This window comes from Meles meles, chromosome 16 (genome assembly GCF_922984935.1).
Source record: "Meles meles chromosome 16, mMelMel3.1 paternal haplotype, whole genome shotgun sequence".
Classification (NCBI taxonomy): domain Eukaryota; kingdom Metazoa; phylum Chordata; class Mammalia; order Carnivora; family Mustelidae; genus Meles; species Meles meles.
This window is the reverse complement of record NC_060081.1, coordinates 27,355,093-27,377,479: the sequence shown is the minus strand read 5'-3', so window position 1 is coordinate 27,377,479 and position 22,387 is coordinate 27,355,093. Positions and strand designations below refer to the sequence as shown.

General features: G+C 41.6%; 1 protein-coding gene across 2 annotated transcripts in view; it reads right to left on the bottom strand.

Annotated features, from left to right (window-relative positions):
- The window catches only part of CNGA3 (cyclic nucleotide gated channel subunit alpha 3), a 42,304-nt gene extending 26,654 nt beyond the window's left edge, over positions 1-15,650 (bottom strand). For both annotated transcript variants that reach the window (XM_045980186.1, XM_045980183.1), the window contains exons 1-2: positions 15,543-15,650; positions 1,588-1,709 (exon numbers count right to left, since the gene is read on the bottom strand). In XM_045980186.1, the coding sequence (XP_045836142.1) occupies positions 1,588-1,673 (86 nt within the window). In that variant the 5' untranslated portion in view covers positions 1,674-1,709; positions 15,543-15,650. The remainder of the gene's footprint in view (positions 1-1,587; positions 1,710-15,542) is intronic.
- Positions 15,651-22,387: the final 6,737 nt, after the last annotated feature.

The window sequence follows — 22,387 nt, the reverse complement described above, 5'->3', positions numbered from 1 at the left end:
ATTCTTCTTGACCCTAACAGCTTCTGTCCTTCTCCCATTGGGCCCAAGGTCCCAGGAGCCCAGTGCTGCCCAAGGAGCTTCACTTTACTGCTGTGCCCCATGCTTGGACCTGTTCTCCCCTCCACCCCAGTCATCTTTGAACACCCAGCCCCAAGAGGTTAATTAGCACAGGTGTGAAAAAGAAGCTATTCATGCATACCAAAGTTTTAATAGCAGATATCTGTCCTAAGAGTGCTCTTTTTTTTTCTTTTAAATTAGGGGCCATGACTTAACCTACAGGAGTAAGTCCCCAGTGGTGAGACACTGGTATTGACTGTAGGCCAGTTAGGAAGGAGAAATTTGAGTAGAATGAGAACTTCTGATGGCCCTGAGTCATATCAAAAATTCCTGGGGCTCCAACACTATGTTAAAATGGTTGGAGGCAATCAATAGCTGTGGGGATGCTCTGAGACATTCCTCCCTTTGCCGGAATCCCCAAAGGTTGGGTTCTACGACTACATGAATTCGTAGTGACAGGGACTCAATCTCTTTGGAAATTATTGTCCATCACTCATGAGCAGAGTTACTAAGGAGTAGGACCAAGAATCTACACAGAAAAAAACCAAATGTGCATCTAAAAGAAGTGATATACTTTAGTAACAGAGGAGAAATGGTGGATGAAGGCCCAGCACCAGGGATGTGAACACTGATGGACTGCCATTGCAGTTCATGCTCATTGGATAATACGCAGTTCTCATGGGAGGGAGAAGTTTTCATGGGAGGGAGAAGTTTTCAGTATTATATATATAGGACAACAATAACACAAATTTTGGAAATAAAGTTTCTCATGGTTCAACTCAATCAACTCATTGAGAATTTAAGAAACATAAAAATGTAAGTCCATTTGCACCAAATAGGTACACTCCCACTTCCTCACCCTTGTGCCAGGAGCTTGGAAAAGATGCTGCTCCATTTTGCAGTTGAAGAAACTGAAGCATGGAGAAATTAAGTGGATTTTCCTGGATTTTCCCTAGTCTACTAGTAAGCTATGAATAGGGGTAGAAGTAGAACACAAGGCCCAGATTTCTTTATGGCTGCCTGTGTGGGGATGTCATTGATGGGGCTAATGGCTTTACTGGTAAGGCACAGCCCACTCCCTGCAGACCATGAGCACAGCATGAATACTGCCCTTCCACTGAATGCGAGGGACAGGGCATCTGATTCGTACTCATCCCTACCGCCCAGCACAATGACTGGTGCAGAGAGTCCAATAAATGTCTGAAGTATACATGGAAAAGTATGCCAGTTTGGAGAAGTTTTTACAATAAAAGTTAATTTGCTCCATTTGAATCTTCAGTTTGTTACCTTTTAGAAGTTACATAATCTTTTGAGTCTCATTTTCTACCTCTCTAAAATGAGACTAAAAACTACTTCAGTGGGTTGTGAGGCTTAGGTGAGATGAAGTAGTGAAGTCCGAAGGAGCACTGTAAATAGCCTGCGCACTTCAGCCTGCTGTTGGCCGCGGGCTAAGGCATTCTTCACCCCACAGGCAAGATCAGCTGTGGAAACAACTCATTTTGTGGGCATGCACTGGAAAGCCCATCTTACCTGCTGAGGCCATTTTCAACATGGTTGAGATCTCTGTGTGTGGTCCTTACCGCAGAGTGGGAGAATTGGGTGTTAATCTTGGCCATCTTCTTGTTTAGTCACGTTCAGCTCCAAGGTGGTTACTGAAACATGAATACAAAGCAGATCACATCAGGACAGGGAATGAGCTGCAAACCCAGCTTGTTGTAGGTAAGGGCTATTTCCCAGGACAAGCCCTGGCACACATACCCTCTTCCATTTCTCCCATAGTTCCAGCTACACTGTGTTTTAGTTGGGTAACTTTGGACTCTTCTTCAAAAGGAGCAAGGTCTGAAGCAAAAGCAAGGTCTTTCACTTCTTTGTGTATGCTGCCATGCCAACGAGCTGGTCAAAGTTAAATGCTGATCCAGCCGATGAATGAATGATTGGCCAAGTTGGTATCTGATATAAGAAAACTAACATCCTCATGATTCTATGGAATGATGTGATGTTCCCCGTGACTCTGGTTTTCTCACTGGCTTATTTCTATTTCATAACTTTGCACATGTTTTAGTAGCTCCCCCAAATCCCATTTCAAAAACAAAGCATAAAAACAAACAATACTTGACATTCATAAAACCTTTACAATGTGATGTTATACTCAAAACACACTTCATCTCATTTAATCCTCATAATAACCTCATTGGGTATTTACAATTTTTATCCCTACTTAAAGATGACTAAATTGAGACTCAGAGATGTTAAGCATCTTGTTCAAGCAAAGAAATAGGTAAAAACAGTTGATGCCATGATCCTAGTGCTAGAAATCAGACCATGAGTACTCCCTTCAGCAAACATTGGAAAGTGCTCCTATGACTGATGAGAAAAGAAAGCTGATTTAAACATAGGGCTGGTGTGAGGAACACAAAGATTGGCCAGTTCCCTTATCCTTGATCAAAACCTCCTAGGCAGATAAGTCCCTGAGGACAGTTTCTCTTAAACAGACAAACACAGGCTCTCTGGAGCAGTCACATGGCTTAAGTATGTCAAATGTCAGTAAAGACCACTCTAGAGAAAGATGGCAATTTCTAGAAATAGTCCAGTGACTCACTCCAAGACTAAATTAGTTCCATATCCAAAGGAAGGGGAGTGCAAGGAGCCTAGAATACTGCACTGAAGCATAGAAGTAGTTCCTGCTCACCATGGTCAACCCAGCATGAGTTTACTCAAGGGAAGTTGTTTGCTCATCAGTCTTGGTTTATCTCTGATGTTTGATAATTTAAGTCTATGGCTTAAATTTTATACTTTTCTCAATAGATCAAAAATTGTTTTGATTTTAAAACAATTTTTTGTTTTAAATAAATAAAATTTGATTTTATTTTTATGTTTTTATTACATTAGTCACCATACAGTATTTCATTAGTTTTTGATGTAGAGTTCCATGATTCATTATTTCCTTGTAACACCTAGTGCTCCATGCAATACATGCCCTCCTTAATATCCATAACCAGGCTAATACATTACCCACCTCTCTCCCCTCTAAAACCCTTAGTTTGTTTCCCGGAGTCTATAGTCTCTCATGGTTCGTCTCCCTCTCTGATTATCCACTCCTTCCATTTTTTCCTTCTTTCTCCTAATGTCCTCCATGTTATTCCTTATGTTCCACATGTAAGAGAAACCATCTGAGCTTTAACCCACTGAGCCACCCAGGTGCCCTAGCTGACATAATCTTAAAGAAAATTTAACTTATTATTTGTCTCTTCAGTGGTACTGTTCATACAGGAAAGGCAGAATAAATAATTCTTTCCTCTTATTTACCAGTTTTTAAGTCCTGACATCCTAAGTGATTCCCCAACTGCCCTGTGAATTTTCACATTTCCTAGCTCAGACAAACTCTGGGACAGCTCACAAATGAGATCATGAAATTATAGTCAATGTTCCTGAGGTGGCTGTTGAGAATGAAACCTGCCATCCAGCCAGGGCCCCAGGAGTGTGAGGCACTTGCATATCCATTACTCATTATGCCTCAGGAGCCCCAAGAGATAATAGTGAAGCTGGTTTTGCAGGCTTGGGTCGGACTGACCCTGAAGTCCACAAGGTGGTGTGTTTTGTTTATCACACCCACCGTAGGAGATTAGAAATGCATATATATAATTTTAATTATCGAGCACAGGAAGAAGATGTATCCTGTCAACTACCAGGGTGACCTTGAAGTGGAGCCTAAGCATGAGTCTAAGAGTGGTTTGTGAACATGTCCCAGTTGAACGTGAGTCTTCATTTTCAGGGCTTGACTGGGGAACAAACGACACATAATTTCAGACAATTCCCATTTTCTTTACATCGTTACTAAATCCCGAATATTTTCTTCCTCCGCCCCCCACTCCTTCCATGCCCCAGGCATCATGCCTGGCCCTGAAGATTATGAAGATGAAGAAGATAAGTCTCAGTCTTTGAAAGCACAAAACTGTGGAGGGAAACAAGAATGGAAATGGGGCCTGGGGAGCATACAAAGGTACTGAGATAGAGGTAGAGGCAGGGTAGGGAGCAATATGGAAGGGGGTAGGCACTAATTTTGCCTCAAGGACCACAGAAGTCAGAGGAGGCTTCTTGGGTGAGTGGCGATCACACAATTTACTTGACATTATTCAACATTTACCATGTGTTAACCACTGTGCTGTGCACCTTTAAGGATTTGATTGTGGCTTCCTTTTTTTTTTTAAGCTTTATTTTTTTCAGTGTTCCAAGATTCATTGTTTATGATTGTGACTTCTGTACTCTCTGCATATCTTTAACTTTCTCCACCATTCTTGGCTTGGACACCTAAGAAGGCCAGGAATCTAACACAGCTTACCTGCACTCCAGTTTTTCTCATCCTTTTCTCATTCCTTTATTAACTCCAAAAAAGACAAGAACTCTTTCCTCTTATTTAAAAAATATCCTCCTAAACACAAGCATATATACACATGGTGTGTAATAGAATTTATTCTATGCATGGTGGCATAAATGGAGGAGGGACAGGTGAGTAACTGCAATGATGACTCTAATAATAACAGTGTATTTACTGAACATTTACTCTCTGCCTGGTACTGTTCCAATAACTTCATATGAGTATTAGCTCATTTGATTCTCACAATGCTCCATGAATGAGTCACACTGAAGGTCCTTATCTTCCTTAAAAACCTTGGAACTTTATAAGGGAGAGAGCAAGTAAGCAACAAAGGAGGTCAAAACATGTAAAGCTCTTTCTTCTAAACTAAAATGTGCTTCTGATAAAAAAAAAATATTAGTCCCTACTTATGATGACTAGCTCTTTATACTAAAAAAATATTGTTCGTGCTTTGTCCTTTTTAAATTATGACTTAAATATGAAAAACAGTCCTGGTTGAATTTGTGTCATTTGAAACATTATCATTTTCCAAACCCTAAATGTAGCTGAGACAATAAAGAGGTGCCAAGAGTCCTAGATGCATACTCTTCTGACCCACTAGAAGACATTCTGAATTATCATTGCCTTTGGTTATGACTCCTAAGCAGCCAGAGGCTGGCAGGTCCCATTAGTGAGGCACCAAGTTTAGACACAAAGTTATGCCAAAAAAACTGAAACCCCAGTCAGAGGAGATCGCCACAGTCTGAGAGACAGGCACCCTGGGCGCAGGTCTTTATTTTCTCCAGCTGAGACAGATCACTTTTACCACTTGGGGTCTACATTCTTCTCAGAAAGATTTCCGAGATGAGTTTCATCCTTTTCTCGTCTCTACAGCTCAAGTTTCTCAGCATCACTTTGGGCAAAAGCACTCAGCAAATTCTCAGTAAATGTGAGGTTGGACAGCCTTGCTTTGTCAAACTAAACTCCAAAGATAAGTCAACAACTCCCACATGGTGTACATGCCTTGGAACTTTTTCTAAAGCACACTTCAAATTGCCTTTCCCTTCTTCCCCTATCCCATCTGGAAACTGCAGGATGAAAGGAAACTATCCAATGTTAAGCCACTTAATCACTCTGAGAGCTGTGAACCAGCCCACAGAACAAACACAAGGAATAGAACAGACATTACTATAGGCAATGATGAAGGCTGTGTGTTTTCAAGGAGCTCTAGGCTTATATAGAGGGAAGACACTAATAAAATATCTTTTGTTTGGGACAAATGGCATTGGAAAGACATATAGGTGGCCAAGGGCACTGTACTGAGAGAAAGGAAGGCTGGATTCTCTTCTTAGCTCAGCCTCCAATTTGGGCAAGTGACCTAGCATTTTGGTTTCTTCATCCAATGACGGGCACGGACTTATTGCAAATGAATCTTCCACAGAAACCCAAGGAATAAAACACTTACTTTTAGTACTTTATTTAAATGTATTTGAATACATTTCAATAATGTACTCATTATTGAATACAATATTCAATATTGTATTTATTTACTTTATAAATTTAGAAAGATAATTAGTGGGTATTTACCTCCTCCCTAAAGTGAATACTAATTCAAAAATATATGTGCACCCCATGTTCATTGCAGCATTATTTACAATGGCTAAGATAACAAAAATAACCTAAGTGTCCATCAATAGATACTCAGCCATAAAAAAAGAGATCTTGCCATTTGTGGCAACATGGATGGACCTACAGGGTATTATGCTAAATGAAATAAGACAGAGAGAGACAAATATCATATGATTTCACTTATATGTGGAATCAAAAACAAATTTTAAAAAAAGGGAATAAATCCATAAATGCAGAGAAAAACTGTTGGTTGTGGTGGGGAGCCAAATGGGTGAAGGGGAGTGGGAAATATAGGCTTTCGGTTATGGAATGAGTAAGTCATGAGGATAAAAGGTAAAGCACAGGGAATATGGTCAATAGGGCTGTGATAGTGTAGTATGGTGACAGATGGTACTACACTTGTGGTGAGCATAGCAAAATGTATAGTTGTCAAATCACTAGTTGTATACCTGAAACTAATGTAACATTGTGTATCAACTATCCTTCAGTTAAAAAAAATCAGTGGGACATAAGTTAATTTTGACCACGGTGTTTGGTATATTAAAATTTGGAAAAAAAACACATTAAAAAATCTTAAAGTGCACAGAATGCCTTAGGGAACTCTGTGAAACAGAGCTGAAAACCAAGGCTCAGTTGATTATTAAAGGTCCTTCCATTTCAAAAGTTTCATGATGGAACAAAACTGTAGAATGCAAATATTGTGCCTGACAGTCCTCTCATAGTTTACGTGTGAATGTGATCCTACTGGAAGACATAAAAATATTTCAGAGCTTCAAAAATGGAAAGGAAAAAGCTATATAATGTTAAAATTCTCTGAGCATAAAAACAACTTGAGGGGTGCCTAGGTGGCTCAGTTGATTAAGTATCTGCCTTTGGCTCAGGTCATGGTCTCAGGGTCCTGGGATTGAGCCCTATTTTGGGCTCCAGCCCCATGTTGGGCTCCCTGCTCAGTGCAGAGTCTGCTTCTCCTTCTTCCTCTGCCCCTCTCCCCAACTTGTTCTCTCTCTCTCGCCCTCTCTTTCTCTCAGGTAAATAAGTAAAATAAAAAAACAAGAATTTGAGGATCAGAACTTACATGAGAGGGCACTTTGAAAATTACATTATAATTATAATCCTTCCCAAGAATGCAAACTTGAGGGGCGCCTGGGTGGCTCAGTGGTTTAAGCCGCTGCCTTCAGCTCAGGTCATGATCTCAGGGTCCTGGGATCAAGTCCCGCATCGGGCTCTCTGCTCGGCAGGGAGCCTGCTTCCCTCTCACTCTCTCTGCCTGCCTCTCTGCCTACTTGTATCTCTCTCTGTCAAATAAATAAATAAAATCTTTAAAAAAAAAAGAATGCAAACTTGATTTAATATCCAAAATCAATCAATATAATACACCATATTAATCAAGTGGCAAAAGCATATGATGAATGCAATAGACACGAGAAAATCATATGACAAAACCCAACATGTTTTCAGAATAAAAACAATCAACAAAATAAGAATAGAAATTCCTTAAACTGATAAAGGGCACCTATGAAAAAACCACAGTTAATATCATACTTGATGATGAAAGACTGAATACCTTCCCCTAAGATCAGGAACAAGACAACGGTATTCACTCTTATCACCTCCATGCAACATTGTACAGCCAGACAGGGCAATTAGACAAGAAAAACAAAAGCATGCAGATTGGAAAGAAAAAGTAAAACTATCTCTCTTTGCAGATGACATGATTTAAGGATATAGGAAAGGAATCCACTAAAAATCTATTAGAACTAATAAATGAGTTTAGTGGTGTGGCAGGATACAAGATCAGCTTACAGAAATCAATTGTATTATAGGAAAGTGAAATTAAGAAAACAATCCCATTTTTAATAGCAGCAAAAGAGAATTAAACACCTAGGAAATTTAACCAAGGAAACTGAAGATTTGTATACTGGAAACTATAAGACATTATTGAAATAAATTGAAGATATAAACAAATGAGATATTTCTTGCTCATAGATTGGAAGGATTAATATTATTAATATGGCAATACTCCTCAAATCATCTACAGATTCAATGCAATCCTTATCAAAATCCCTGCTGGAATTTTTGCAGAAATTGACAAGATGATCCTAATTTACATAGAAATTCAAGGAACCCCAAATAGCCAAAACAATCCTGAAATCTTGAAAAACAAAAACAAAGTTGGAGAACTCTCCCATTCTGATTTCAAAATCTTATTACAAACTTCCAGTAATCAGGATGGTATGGTACTGGCATAAAGTTAAATATATAGATTAATGGAATAGAATTCAGAGTCCAGAAATATACCCCCACCTTTATGATCAACTGATTTTTGACAAGGATAACAAGATACTTTAATGGAAGAAAGAATAGTCTTCTCAACAAATGTTACTAAGAAAACTGATATCCTCATAAAGTATGATACACCATATACAAACAGGAACTCAAAATGGGTCATAGACTTACATGAAAGGGCTAAAACTATAGAATTCCTAGAAGAAAACACAGGAGTAAATCTTTATGGCCTTGGGTTAGGCAATGGTTTCTTAGATATGACACCAAAAACATAAACTAAAAGAGAAAAATAAAGGTCACTTCATCAAAATAAAAAAAAAATCTCTGCATCAAACAATACCATCAAGAAAGTAAAAAGGCAACAACAGAATGGGAGAAAATATTTTAAGATCATATATTGGTAAGGGTCTTGTATTCAGAATATATAAAGAATATTTACAACTTAATAAAGAAAAGACAACCCAATTAAATAGTGGGGAGAGGATTTGAGTAGAACCTGTCTTTGAAGAAGATATATAGTCAACAAGCACATGAATATAAACATATTTAGTCATGGGGAAATGCAAATCAAAATCATGATGACATACCACTGCATACCAACTACAATGGCTATAATAAAAATACAGATAGTAACAAGCATTGGCAAGGATATGGAAAAACTGGAAACTCCACACGCTACTGGTAGGAATGCAAATGAAGCTGCCATGTTGGAAGACAGTTGGGCAGTTCTTCAAAATGCTAAAGATAATTGTCATATGACCCAGCAATTTTGCTTTTGAGTATATACATAAGAGAAATGAAAACATACATCTACCTAACAACTTGTACATGAGTATTCGTAGCAATATTATCTGTAATAGCCAAAAAGTGGAACAACCTAAATGTCCATCAGCTGAGAACTGAATAAACAAAACTGGGATATCTACATAGTGAAATGTTATTTGACAATGAAAATGAAGAAACTACTGACTCGTGCTACAACATGGATGAACCTTGAAAACATCATGCTGAGTGGAAGAAGTAAGATGCAAAAAAGCCACATGTTACATGATTCCATTTATATAAAATGTCTGGAAAAGGCAAATCCTTTGAGAGAGAAAATAGATTAGTGGTTGCTGGGGGAAAGGGCTCAAGTTGGGGGTGGCCAGCAAAGAGTGACTGCTAGAGGGTTTCTTTTTTATTTTATTTAAACTTTAAAACAAACTTATAAGATAAATACATCAGCCCCATTCTCCAGATGAAAAAAATATTGAAAGTTTTAAAATTATGTTGTGGTGATGATGGCACAACTGTGCATATCACTAAAAAGGGTTGAAATGGTGACTTTAGATGGATGACTTTTATGACATATGAATTATATCTAAGGAAGTCATGTTAAATCTGCTATAAAAACTTCTTTTATGTATTTATTTTTTAATGTAAATTCAGTTAGCCAACATACAGTACATTATCAGTTTCAGATGTAGAGTTCAATAACTTATCAGTTGCATTTAACACCCAGTGCTCATCACATCATGTGCCCTCCTTAATGCCCATCATCCAATTACCACATCCTCCCACCCACTTTCCCTTCAGCAACCCTTGTTTTATTCCCTAAAGTTAAGAGTCTCTTGTGGTTTGTCTCCATTTCTGATTTATTCCCATTCAGTTTTCCCTCCCTTCCCCTATGATCTTCTGTTTTGTTTCTTTAATTCCACATACGAGTGAAACTGTATGATAATTATCTTTCTCTGATTGACTTATTTTGCTCAGCATAATACCCTCCAGTTCCATCCATGTCGATGCAAATGGTAAGTATTTATCCTTTTTGGTGGATGAATAATATTCCATTGTACATATGGACCACATCTTCTTTACCCATTCATCTGTCGATGGACATCTAAGCTCTTTCCATAGTTTGGCTATTGTGGACATTGCTGCTATAAACATTGGGATGCAGTTGCCCCTTCTTTTCACTACATTTGTATCTTTGGGGCAAATACCTAGTAGTGCAATTACTGGGTCATAGGGTAGCTCAATTTTTACCTTCTTAAGGAACCTCCATACTGTTTTCCAGAGTGTCTATACCAGCTTGCATTCCCACCAAAACTTCTTTTAAAATGCAAAACTAGCTGTATCTGCTACAAGAAACTCACAAAATATAAGTCTACTAAAGGGAACAAATGTCAAAATATCACATTAATAATGATATTGATCACATTTTGGAGGGCTTGCACTACGCCAGGTCCTGCTCTACAGCTTTTCACAAGTCAGAACTCATTTAATCTTCACAATAACCCTATGAGGTAAGTTATTATCCCTATTTTATAGTTGGCAAACCAAGACACACATTTCACACAGCCAGCACTATGGCAGGCAATTTAGTTGTAGAGCCCACAAAGTCAATCCCTTGCCTTTCAAGAAACAAGGTCAACTTCTGGGACTAGTAGGTATTCAAAGCTGTCTCCATCTGCCCAGTAAAAGTCCAAAAGGGCAGCTCAGGTCTTAGACCATGAGGGTGTGTCCAGTTGTGCTCAGATTGAGCTTTGAGGTGATGAGGGGAAATGGAGGTCAGAATTCATGTTCTCCCTTTCTCCCTTTTCTGTGATAAAGGTGGATAAGCAAACCCAGAAATGTTCCCACACCAAGACAGAGAGAAGTCCAAGATAGAGTTGTTATGTCTGGTTTCCCAAGGAAACTTTGAATGGCTGTGAGGTAGAGTTCCCTCTCTTCTGAACTCTATGCATTTTTATAACACAAGCAAAGAGAAATTTGGGTATGCCAGCAGCAGTTTTTCAATTCCTGTCTGAGAAAAAATTAACATTGTTCCCAAGAACAGGAAGAGGTTTGGGGTGAAAGAGAATGCACTGAAAGTGTAACTAGGTTATCAATTATGTTACTCAACCACCAGACAGAGACCTGTCTCATGCCTAGAAAGTGTCTTGGTCTTCCTTGGAGATGACTCAGAATTAATGGGACTCTGGTTTCCTCTGCTCTAAGTGCACTCAATTTCTAAGTGACTGCTTTACAATAAGGTTCAGCTGCTCAGGTTGAGATTCCAAGAGGATGAAATTGCTTTCCAGATGTTGCTAGAGTCAGAGAACCCAGATCTCTGTAGCCAGCCCTATAGATGCTCTCCTCAGAATTCCATCTTTCCCCCCCAACCCCAAACACACACACACACACACACACACACACACACACACACACGGGACTAACAAGGCCAGGCTTCCTTCCCCAAGCCAAGGAAGTGTTTCACCTAGCCTAGCTGCTAGCACAGAGGTAATGTGTTTTGTTGTTGTTTTTTTAAATTAATTTTGGGGATGTGATTACAACAGTCATGCACTGTCATTATGAAAAGTAAAAAGATGTTCATATCTGACTTCAAGCACTTGGTGCGTCAGGAGCTGTGCTCATGAATTCACTCCAATGACTTCACTTACTCATCCCAACAACCCACTGAAGCAGGTATTATAACTATTACTTCCAATTTACACATGAAGAAACTGAGACTCAGAATGGCTGAATAACTTGTTCAAAGTCACCCCATGGCAGTACTAGGGAACAAAACCCTGTTTGAGTTTAACCCCTACACTGCATTGTTATAACGCAAAAGGGAATGTGTGATATCCTGCAGAGAAGGGCAACCGAAGAGTGTGGGGACTAGATGATGTCCAGGGTGCAATGTATGAGGATACAGCATAGGCAGCTAAGAGCATCACTGGTACAAAACTATTCAGAATGGCAGCACCTCAGCTACTCCCAAATAGGCTCTTCCTCCCTGGAGCCCTGTCTTGGTTAACACCATGAACACCCAAGCCAACAGATCACCAAGGATGAGCCTCTGCTCCTACTTCTCCCTCACCTCCCCAGATCGAAAATCCCCAAGTTCTCTTAGTTACACTGCCAACTATCTATCCCCTCTTTCCCCTTCCACCATTTATTCATTAATTCAGAAAAGGAGTGAGGGCAGTGGTCCTGGACTCCCTCTCTAGTATTTTTAAAATAATTGCCTCATCTCTTTAATGCATCCAAGGTGTGGCGCTTAGGAGGTGCTCAGGGAGTGTGGAATGAATGAATGAATGAATGAATGAATGAATCTTCTGCACTAACACCAGGGTCTTTCTAAAAGGTAGTTTGAATCATGTCACTCAGAAACTTTCAGAGGTTATGTATTTTCTCCAGCATGCAGTCTTAACCTGACATTCAAGACTTTTCACAACCCGGATCACATCAGCCTAAATGGGAAAGCTCCATTCAAACAAAATTACTCATGCTGACGCAAACTTTCTTGTCCCTTCTCTTGACAGACACACCAAATCTCATGTTGGACTTCTTGTATTTCTCAGTCTCACTTCCAGGCCAGGTGAAGGCTGAATAGCAGGCTCTGGCCAGTGGACTCCTCCCATGATGCAGGGTCCCCCAATTCCTCCTAACCTGAGATGTTGCAGAAGAGATGGATGGGTTGGTCCCTGAGAGGTTCCAAGACTATATGTTACCAGAGTATGATCTATCCTCTCCTGACCACTCCACACATTTTTGGTCCCACTAGTCTGTCTAGAGAGAGATTTTTCCTCTTTCTCTCCAGTTGAAATTTCTATCATCCTTCAGGTTTCAACTAGAGTATGACCTCCTCTTGGAGTCAGTCACTCCCACCTCTCTTTACTCTCAGAGCACTATCGTTACCTCTATTTCAGCGCAGAGCAGAGCTCAGCTGACAAGAAATATAAAGGCTTGTCTATCACACAACACTGTGAGGTTTAGAGAGCATGGACTGCATTTGTTTAATTAATTCTGTCTCCCACTGGACTTAGCCTTGTGATTTGTACTTAGAAGTAGTTAGTGTGCACCTAATATTAATTGAGTCTGTGGAAAAGTATTTACCCCTTTACCTCGGTGTATGCAACTGGGGGTGGAAAACAAAAGCTTGACCCATCTGAGCCTGGAGGGCACAGTCGTTGGCAAGGATTAGAGAAGGTTTCAGGTGAACAGGTTTCTAGGCAAGGTGTGTGTGTTGGGAGGTTGCTGTTCACAGAGCCTCATCATTGCATCCCTCCCCAACTCCCCCAGGAAATCCAAAGCCTGTGCACAATCTGGGGGAACTAGCAAAGAGCCTCTGCAGCTTCCAACTATTTACCTCCTGGGTACCATGGCGACGGGAGATTGGTCACCATGGCAACCCCATTATTAACCAGACGCAGCAACCGCTGGCAGATAGTGAATGAAGACAGAAAAGGCATAAAAACTGGTACACCAAAGACAAGGGGCACACGTAGTCCTGGCCAAAGTCCCCACTAAAGAGAATGAGATCTTGCTCTGACCAGTCAGTTACCCACAGAGTGAACATTCAGCTTCTCCTCGCATCCTGCGCCCAGCAGGGACCTCATTTATAGCTGAACAGAGGCTGAAGAGGAAAAGAGCATGTGCTTGGGCATTCATGTGAAGTAAGGGCAGTTTGTGTCTTCCCTACTCCCACTCCTACCAAAGGAGCTCCCACCAGCTCAGTGAAATCCCAGCTGGGTTCCCTAGCCTGGCAGAATTTTCAAGAATCCAAGACTTTGGCACACAAGACCTGGTATGGAGAACAGAGCCACAGTAGTCACCTTCCCTCTCTTTGCCCAACTTTTCACTGCCATTTCCAATGATTTCTCACCGAGGGAGTATGTGACTTTGTTCCAGACAATTATATTATTACTGGGTTTTATGAAGGAAAGCGTGTGTGTGTGTGTGTGTGTGTGTTGTGTGGAAGGCGGGGGAGGGAAGTGGTACTGGTGGATGGTCCTTAGAAAAAGTTAGGGGTCTGGACAGCCCAGTCGGGGCAAGAGCCCAAACCAGGTGGGAGCACCACTGCCCTGTAGTTTGGGGGTACTAAGGACCATATCAACCCGTTTCCCCTTTGGAAGATTTGATGAGGAGTGTCCACTGTCAGGCTCTCTGGTTTCCAGGCAAGAGGTTGCAGAGCTCACACTGGGAGTCCTGAGCAAGCAAAGTGCTTGTTGGAGGCACCTGACCCATGGACAGAGGACTTCGGGTCCTTTCTGTTCGTCCCTCCCTTCAACCTCAGCCACAGTTCTTGTCTAGCTGGAGATACCCACTTTAGAATGACAAAGTATAAAAGCTCAGCAACAGCATAAAGTAGGACAGTTGTGAATTGAGGAATTACAAAGGGAGAAAAATGAAACAACCCTCTATCTCCCTAGTCATCCAGCTCCAGCTTTTGTTGGGGATTGCCGGGAATCCCCAGGACAGCCAGAGTGTGAGGAAAGGCTGGCCCAGCTCCCTTGGGAATACTGAGTGGGGAGAGAAAAGCCTGAGGACTTGGACAGAAAGCCCGTATGATTATCGGGTTAGGGGATTGCAAAGGATCAGAGGGCCTGCTGCCCTTCTCCTCAATACCTAAGCACTAAGCCCAGAGGCCCAGTGTGGCCAAGATCACAGATTATGATTTTTATCATTTAAAAAAAGAAGTAAAGGAAGAAAGAAAGAAAATTGTGATTTCTCGCTTCCCTAAATAATTTGAACTCTTTACCTCCTCCTCAGCCCACCAATCTCTGGATCCCCAACGCTGAGTAGGGTCTAGCAGAGGCAGTCCCTCAACCCTGGTCCACTGATCTCCCTAGCTCCTGCTGCTTCCAAACCACAGACACAACTTCCCCACACGCAGTGTGGACTGGAGGAGACTCTGCAAATCCCTGACCTGAAACCACAGAAATGAGGCAGTGGCCAAAGAGCCTCTTCCAGGACAAGCCGTGATGGAGGCGTGGGGCCCGGCCTCTGGGTTACAGGTTGTCTTAAGGAGGTGTTCCCGGGTTGGCGCCATTCCCAGACCCCCTACCTGTACCCAGTGGGAGCCAGTCCAACTCCTTCTGCCTCCTGCTCCGAGGGCTCAGCCCGGCTTGGCCCAGTGCGGTTGCCAGACGTGAGTATAAGGGGTGCGATGGACTTGGGCACAGGGGCGGCTTTGTCCTGTGATCTAGGCTGGAGGGGGCGGGGTGTGTCGGGGATGGGAACATATGCCCTGAGCGGGCCCTTTGCTCTGCCCCTTTAACTCACGGAGACGTGACCCGTTTCAGCACCGGGGGCTGCGGACAGCGCCACTACCGCACTAGTGCTTTGCCAACCCCACGGCCCAGCCGGGAATTTTTAAATCCACCTTTTGTCTGGATGGAATCAGAGACCCAGTACATCTCCCAGCGCCCCCCAAAACTCCCAGCTCAAGAGCCCCTACAATCCTTACCCGCTAAAGTTTGAGTTCTCTGCGACGCGCCTCTGTCTGGCAAAGCGTCTCCTCCTCGCTCCCTCCGGGTTCTGGGCAACAGCTCTGGTCTCACTCTCAGCCCCAGCGCTCTGGCCCCAGGACCCTCCTCTGCGGATGGCGGAAGGAGTCTGTTGCCTTCCTCTCTCTCTCTCTCTCTCTCTCTCTCTCTCTCTCTGGGAAGTCAGGTGAGGCTCTAGTCTCAAAGGCGGTCCCGGAAGAGGCAGAAGCTGCCCATTCCTATCAGCATCCCTTCCAGGGGAAAAGGGGGCGAGCCAGGAGCAACAAAACAGGAAAGTCTGCCTGTCAACTCTGGACTCTCTCCTAACCGGGAGCGGCCACCTTGGACTCTTCCTGGGACGTTTTTACCAGTAATGTAATCTACACTGGATGAGGACCCTGCGGAGATCTGGGAGTCTGAAGTTTAAAGGTGGGAATATGTATCTTTTAACTCGCTTGCAATTTAGGGAGGGTTTTAGAAACAAATCTCTCTTATAGATATTGTGTATTCTCCTTACAGAGGTTTGTTCCCTTCTGCCGGAACGGACACCACCCTATTCCCTGACCTAAACATTAAAACCCACCAATCCAGCCAAAGGAACTTAAACTCCTGTTGGAGAAAAGAACTTAACAAATCCTCCACATTTCTCCAGACTCAATTTCCCCACAGAAACCATATTTCCAAGTACACACCTCTTCATCAAGGATGAAAACCTAAACTCACTTCCCCCTCACTCTTTGGTTCTGGATTGCAGGAACAGGTCCCAGAAGGAACCTAGCCTTCTTGTCTGGGATGATATCTGGAAGCCTTTTGGATTCCAGGTCCCCATAGCTGACACCCTTATGGGAAGAAACTGCAGGAGCAGATCCCACAGCAGCCTGAAAATTAGAGGACTTGGAGCTCATGGTATTTCCTGAACATACCTATTAAATTGTCTATTCATGGAGCAGATCGTCTTTAGAAGGCTTAACTTCTTGAGTTCATTCAATACTTGGAGAGATCAAGTGTACATTATTCACTGGGGAAATAAAGAATTAGAAACACACACACACACACACCCCTTAAAGGAGGAAAGCAAAACCCAGAAAAATTTTCCCCAAGGAAATGTCAGGTTTAACTGTTCAGATTCAAGGGATTCTGATAGTGGGAAAACAAATAAATGGAAGTGGTGAATCAACAAAATGCAGTTGAAGCCAGGGAAGTTGGAGGAGAAGAGAGTTCTTGTTTTATTATTTGCGTTTCTGGAAGAAATCTGAAGTGAATCTAGCACAAGGGAAAACATAATTCATGAGACTATGCCTTATCCAAACCCTTGGCATCCTTGATCCAAAGACTCTCCAGCTTACATCAGTTACCTTGTATAATTTTTCTGCAGCCCTATTGTCAGGAAATACTTTCTTTTCTCTAATCCTAGTAATTTACACTACAAGTTAAAGCTGTTTCTTGTAGGAAAAGAAGGGAAGATTGGAAGCAGATGGTTATCATTTGCTGTCCAGAAACATTTCAGAGCTTCAAAAGAATCGTAAATGTTGATTTGGAGAAAGTAGTAGTTACCATGAGACAATTTTAACACATAATCTTGAAAGTGAAAAATCCCTTTGGACTTTGTTTTTGAAATGCAGACCATTCCTCAGATCTGAGGGGGGACACAAGACCTTACAAAAATAACTTACTTATAAAATGAAGTGGAGAAGTGTCCTGAATCTGACAAAATGAGGTAGAGCATCAATGGCAAGACTGGGGACATAATTAGCCCTTAGGAAATAATGTGTGTGACAATAGTTATTACTGAGGAACTTTCCATGCCTGAAAGGTACAGATAAACTGAGATCAGAAAGGAGCAGAAAGAACCTGGAGGGGATATATTTGTGAATTTGCCTGCAAAAGGCATCCAGCAGCAAGATTCTGGGATGTCAGGAAAGAGGGTCAAGATTTGGCCAAAGAGTCACTAAGTGGGGTGGCCTCTGGGGATCTGTCCTGTTGCTCAGGTTTCATCTTAGGTACAACCAGGTGTGTATGGCACAGCATGGAAGGGACAGCAATCCTTTGTCAAGATGGAGAATACAGTTAGCACCAAGCAATCCCAGATAAATTAGTGAGTGTCCTAAGAGGTCCATGTCACCAAGAGACCCAGGAGAGGGATCCTCAGAAACCTAAAGCCTTGTGCCAGAATAGGGAGACCTCAGGAGGAGGGAGCTATGGAGAAGGCACCATTTCCTAATTTTAACCAGGCAAGTGATATCGGGGTGGGGGAGGGCCAGGTGAATCCTAGGTTGCTTCAGCCTCAGACAGTACTTACGAAAGAAATGAAGAGGGGTCCATGAGGGAAAGAGTGGCACCCAGGCTTCAGGAGCTGAGGAAAACTGGACCTGGGGAAACTGGGACAACAAGTTCTACCTGCCTGTGATTTCACTGCCAGAGAAATAAAAGGATAAAAACTAGCTGTGCCCAGAGGGATTGAATTCGAGCATGACCATGAACAGGTGTGGCTTAGGGGACTCCCCAGTGAGATGTAGTTTTAATTGTTTTTAAATTTTAGAAAAAGTGTGATTATGGTCTTTGTAGTCTGGGATTTGCTTTTTTCCCCCCAAATTAAGATTCAGTGATGTTACTTCTAGCAATAGTTCTTTCAGATTTCTGTGTAAATATATAATTCATTATTTAATCTGGATGCCTATTATATATTTTGATTTAAAAAATTGGGGGGAGGAAATAAATTTTTCCTACTCTAATTGTGTAAAATCTGCCCAGCCCAAACAAATTTCAGATGTACTGGGGACTTGATGTTTACAGACCAGGGTTGAAAGTCATGTAAATTGTGCCTATAGGTGAGCAATAACTCAGCCTCTTCTGCTGGGGGCCATATGGTGTCCAGTGTGTTAAAGAACACACAATCTGATAAGGAGATGAGCCAGACTAGCAGATGATAAGTAGAAATGCAAACAGATAAGCCCAGTTATCAGTAAGGGGGAGAGTGTGGGCTTGCTCTGGCAGATGGTTTAGAGCCTTGGCAAATGATAAGGCAATTTGTAGGAAGGGCTTTTGGGAAATAAAATATTTAGTCAGAGGCAGGTGAGGTTCGCATGAGAAGCAATGATGCATCAACTTCCCCAGCAGGAATTCTCTCAGTCAGTGCAAAGTCATCAGAGGGAAAAGGCCCCGAGGTGGGAGAAGCAGTAGTTTTCAGTTTCTAAGGCCACTTTGCCTGCTTCTCGGGCAATGAAGTTGATATCTATTTCCCTCATTTACCTGGAAGCTGGCAAAATAGAAGGAAAATAAAGTTGAATTAAGGAGATGTGAAGACTTGTAAATTCTATCCAAATATCATTAAGAGCCTAAGGAGGGCTGTGGTGCCCTGGGAGCTAATCTACTTTGTCCGCTGGAGATGTCCCTTCAGGTCAGCCTTGCAGGCAGTCGAGGCTGCTGCCTCCCTCTCAGAAAGTCAGGTGAGGCTCTGGAGCCTCAGAGGCCATCCCAGAAAAGGTAGAAGCCACTCGTTCTGACCAGTCAAATCTCTATCTAACCATCAATGTCTGGAATTCCACCATCATCAAAAAACTTCATTTTTATTTTCAAATTTTGATATCTTTTACTTTGTTGTCCTTGTTGTTGCTGCTGTTTTTACATAATCTCTGAGCCAATGTGGGGCTTGAACTCACTACCCCAAGATCAAGAGTCTTATGCTTCACCCACTAAGCCATCCAGGTGAAACTCTGATCCTTTTTAAAATGCAAATAACTCCAGGAACATGCGACTGAGGGAAGCATTTGATGACCTAGATGACCCTGGAGACCAGTAAGGGTACAATGGCATGGATGTTACAGCAGGGGCATGTAGAACTGACAGGGGCAAAGGTCCAGGTGACAGACACTGAACACCCAGGGCAAACTTGGTCCCTATCGCAACTAAACCTGGTCCTGGCCCAGAAGAATCACCTGAATTTTCCTGTAAGCCTAAAGCCTTCATTTTCCACCTACAAAAGGACAATCACCTTTTCTAATTGTTAAAGCTGGCAAATGTGTCCCGGATGCAAGGCTATTTCAGTGAATTATGGCACAAATGTCATCAGAGGAGCTCATTACTAGATGGGATGTGCCCTGGGGTTCAGGGCTCCTCAGGTCAACATTTTCATCAAAGCCTTGGGTAAACAGATGGAGTCTTCTGTATATTTTAATACACAGAAACTATTCTGTATGTTATTCTGCATGTATAACTAACATGCAGTCAAGACATGCAGCCAATGAGGAATGTAAATCAGGATCCAAAAAAACATTGAGAACTTTTAATGATGGGCTGGATACACAGACCAAGAAAAAATGTAATAGGAACACATGCAAGATTCTGTACCTGGGTCCAAAAGGGTCCTTTTAAGGGTCCAAAATAATCAGCCACGCTAGTACAGAGAGTAGAGGCGTTGCTTAGCTGACCTCATTCAATCTATGTGAAGCCTCAGGATGACATGTCTCCACAAAACCTGCCAAAAAGGTCAAGACAAGTAATGCTGACTTGATAGTAGTACATCAGGTAGAAAAGAGGCAGTCTTGCTCAGCTATTCTCTTTTCAGCATACCTGGATTATTTTCTTTCTTTCTTTCTTGTTTCTTAGTAATTTATTTTTTTAATTTTTTTCATTTAAATTCAATTTTTGGGGGTTGCTACATTTTAAAGATGTGTTACCCAGCAAAATTACATTAATAATAGAACTTTAATATCAAGTCAATAAATTAAATTTATATTTTATGTTATGTTCTAGTGTTTCTTCACATACACGTCATTCTCTTTCACAGTGATACTAACATGTAAATACAATCTGGTTATTCTATAATTAATTAGCGTTGTTTCTTGAGAAATAGCTTATCTTGCTGTATTAGTTTCCAGTGATTTTTGGTCAATGTCCAAATTATTTATCACTGGTCATGATCATGACCAAATGAATTACATAATTATTAGAATGATTTACACAGTTAATGACCTTCTTATGTACATTTAAATTATTTCCCATTTTCCAATCCTTTAGCTGACTGCGAGGAAACACCTTTCCCTATTTTGTGTAACTATTTTCTTAGGTTATATTCCAGAGATATAAGCATTTAAATTCAAGAAAAGTTTTAGCAATTTCTATTGCTATCAATCATTTACCAGTTTCACCAGTTTTTTCAGCAACATTCTACTTTATTTTTCAAATTTCATGATAAATTGTACCCAATTATGATTTAAATTTGCATCTCAATAAGAGGAAGTAAAGTTCTTATGTCTGTTTGCCTCTTTGTGAATCATCTATTCATGTCCTTGGCCCATTTACATTAAAGTTGATATTTTTCCTTTCAATCTTCATGAGCTTTTTGTGCAATACTGAAAAAAGAGTTTCCCCTGGTTTATCTGATGAAAATATTTCCCCCAGTCTGCTTGCCTTGTTACTTGAGTTATGATAATATTTATTCTAGGGACTTGCAAACATTTCCCACTGAGGTTCACTCAATTCACTGAAAGCCTAGAATGCATAATCCTGCTACATATATGATGCCTACTCTTTTTTTTTTGATGGTTTCAAATGTTTTCATTCTCTATTAATACATTGGTCTAGACAATTTAACTCAAAATCTCTAACTTTGAGCAATTAATTTAATGTGGAACTCAGGTTCCTCATCTGATATAAAAAGGTACCTACTTGTCACTTTTATTCCAGGAACGTCTAATAGAATATTGTGTGGGTCTAATACTTGTAGGATATTCCATCCTTCAACAACACTATGTCAGTTACCAACACGTCAGCTCCAAGTCTACTCTTTAGTACCTACTCCACAGAATTGCTTTAAGCATTTCTTTACAGGGACCATGGTGTTAGGCTTTCTCAGTAGAGGATGCTGGAACCACAAGGAAGCAGGAGGGGACTCTACTGTCATTTCTGGCAGTTGCACTACTGAGTGGACATGCGAGGATGTCCACGGCTGCTCGGCTTCAGCCGCATGCTTAGAACACACAGTTCCTTGACTGTGTCCCAGCCCCAGCCCGATCTGGGGGTCACCCTTGTGCACTGGGTTCCCTCTCCCTCTGCTTCCCTAGCTCCACATGTCCCAGGTTTGTCTCTTAGAACCCTCTGGTGCCACAACCCTCCTGACAGAAGCACCACAGCTCCAGGCTCCTACTCACACTGGTGCTCCCACTCTCTCTGAACTCCTTCCTGTGTGGCCAGCCACTTCTCATGGCTCACCCTGCCGGCATTCTGGGGATTGCTTCCTGCTGACTCCACAACTGCAGGTCAGTTCAGGCCTGTGCAAACTAGAGGACTTCCCTGCCGTCTATTTCACTGCTATGATGCCAGCTCCAACAAGGTCTAAATGCGAGCCTTGAGGAGGGTAATCCCCCTCCCAAGTTTGTTCTTCCTTGGTTACTCTCCTTCAGCCATGTGGTGCCCTGTAGACCTTTCTACATCTTATGATTAATAGTCTTCATATTAATCTCCTGTTTAAATTATTATGTGGCTTCTGTCTCTTGATTAGTTCCACACTGATATGCATACTATGAACCAACGTTTCTTTTATGTTTTTATCAAGAGAAGAGGTCAGAAACTTTTTCTTAAAGGGCTGGATAGTAAGTATTTTAGACTTTCAGGACATAAGGTTAATGTCACAAAATACAACACTCATAATGGAAGGGAGGAAGGGAGGGAGGAAAGAAGGAAGGAAAGAAAAGAAAGAGGGAGGGAGGAGGGAAGACTCAGCAAATGAGCGATAGAAACTTCTTCAAGTTGATAAAAGTCATGTTAGAAAAGCTTATAGGTAACAATATGCTTAATTTGAAATCTGAGATAATTTTAAATCTGAGGG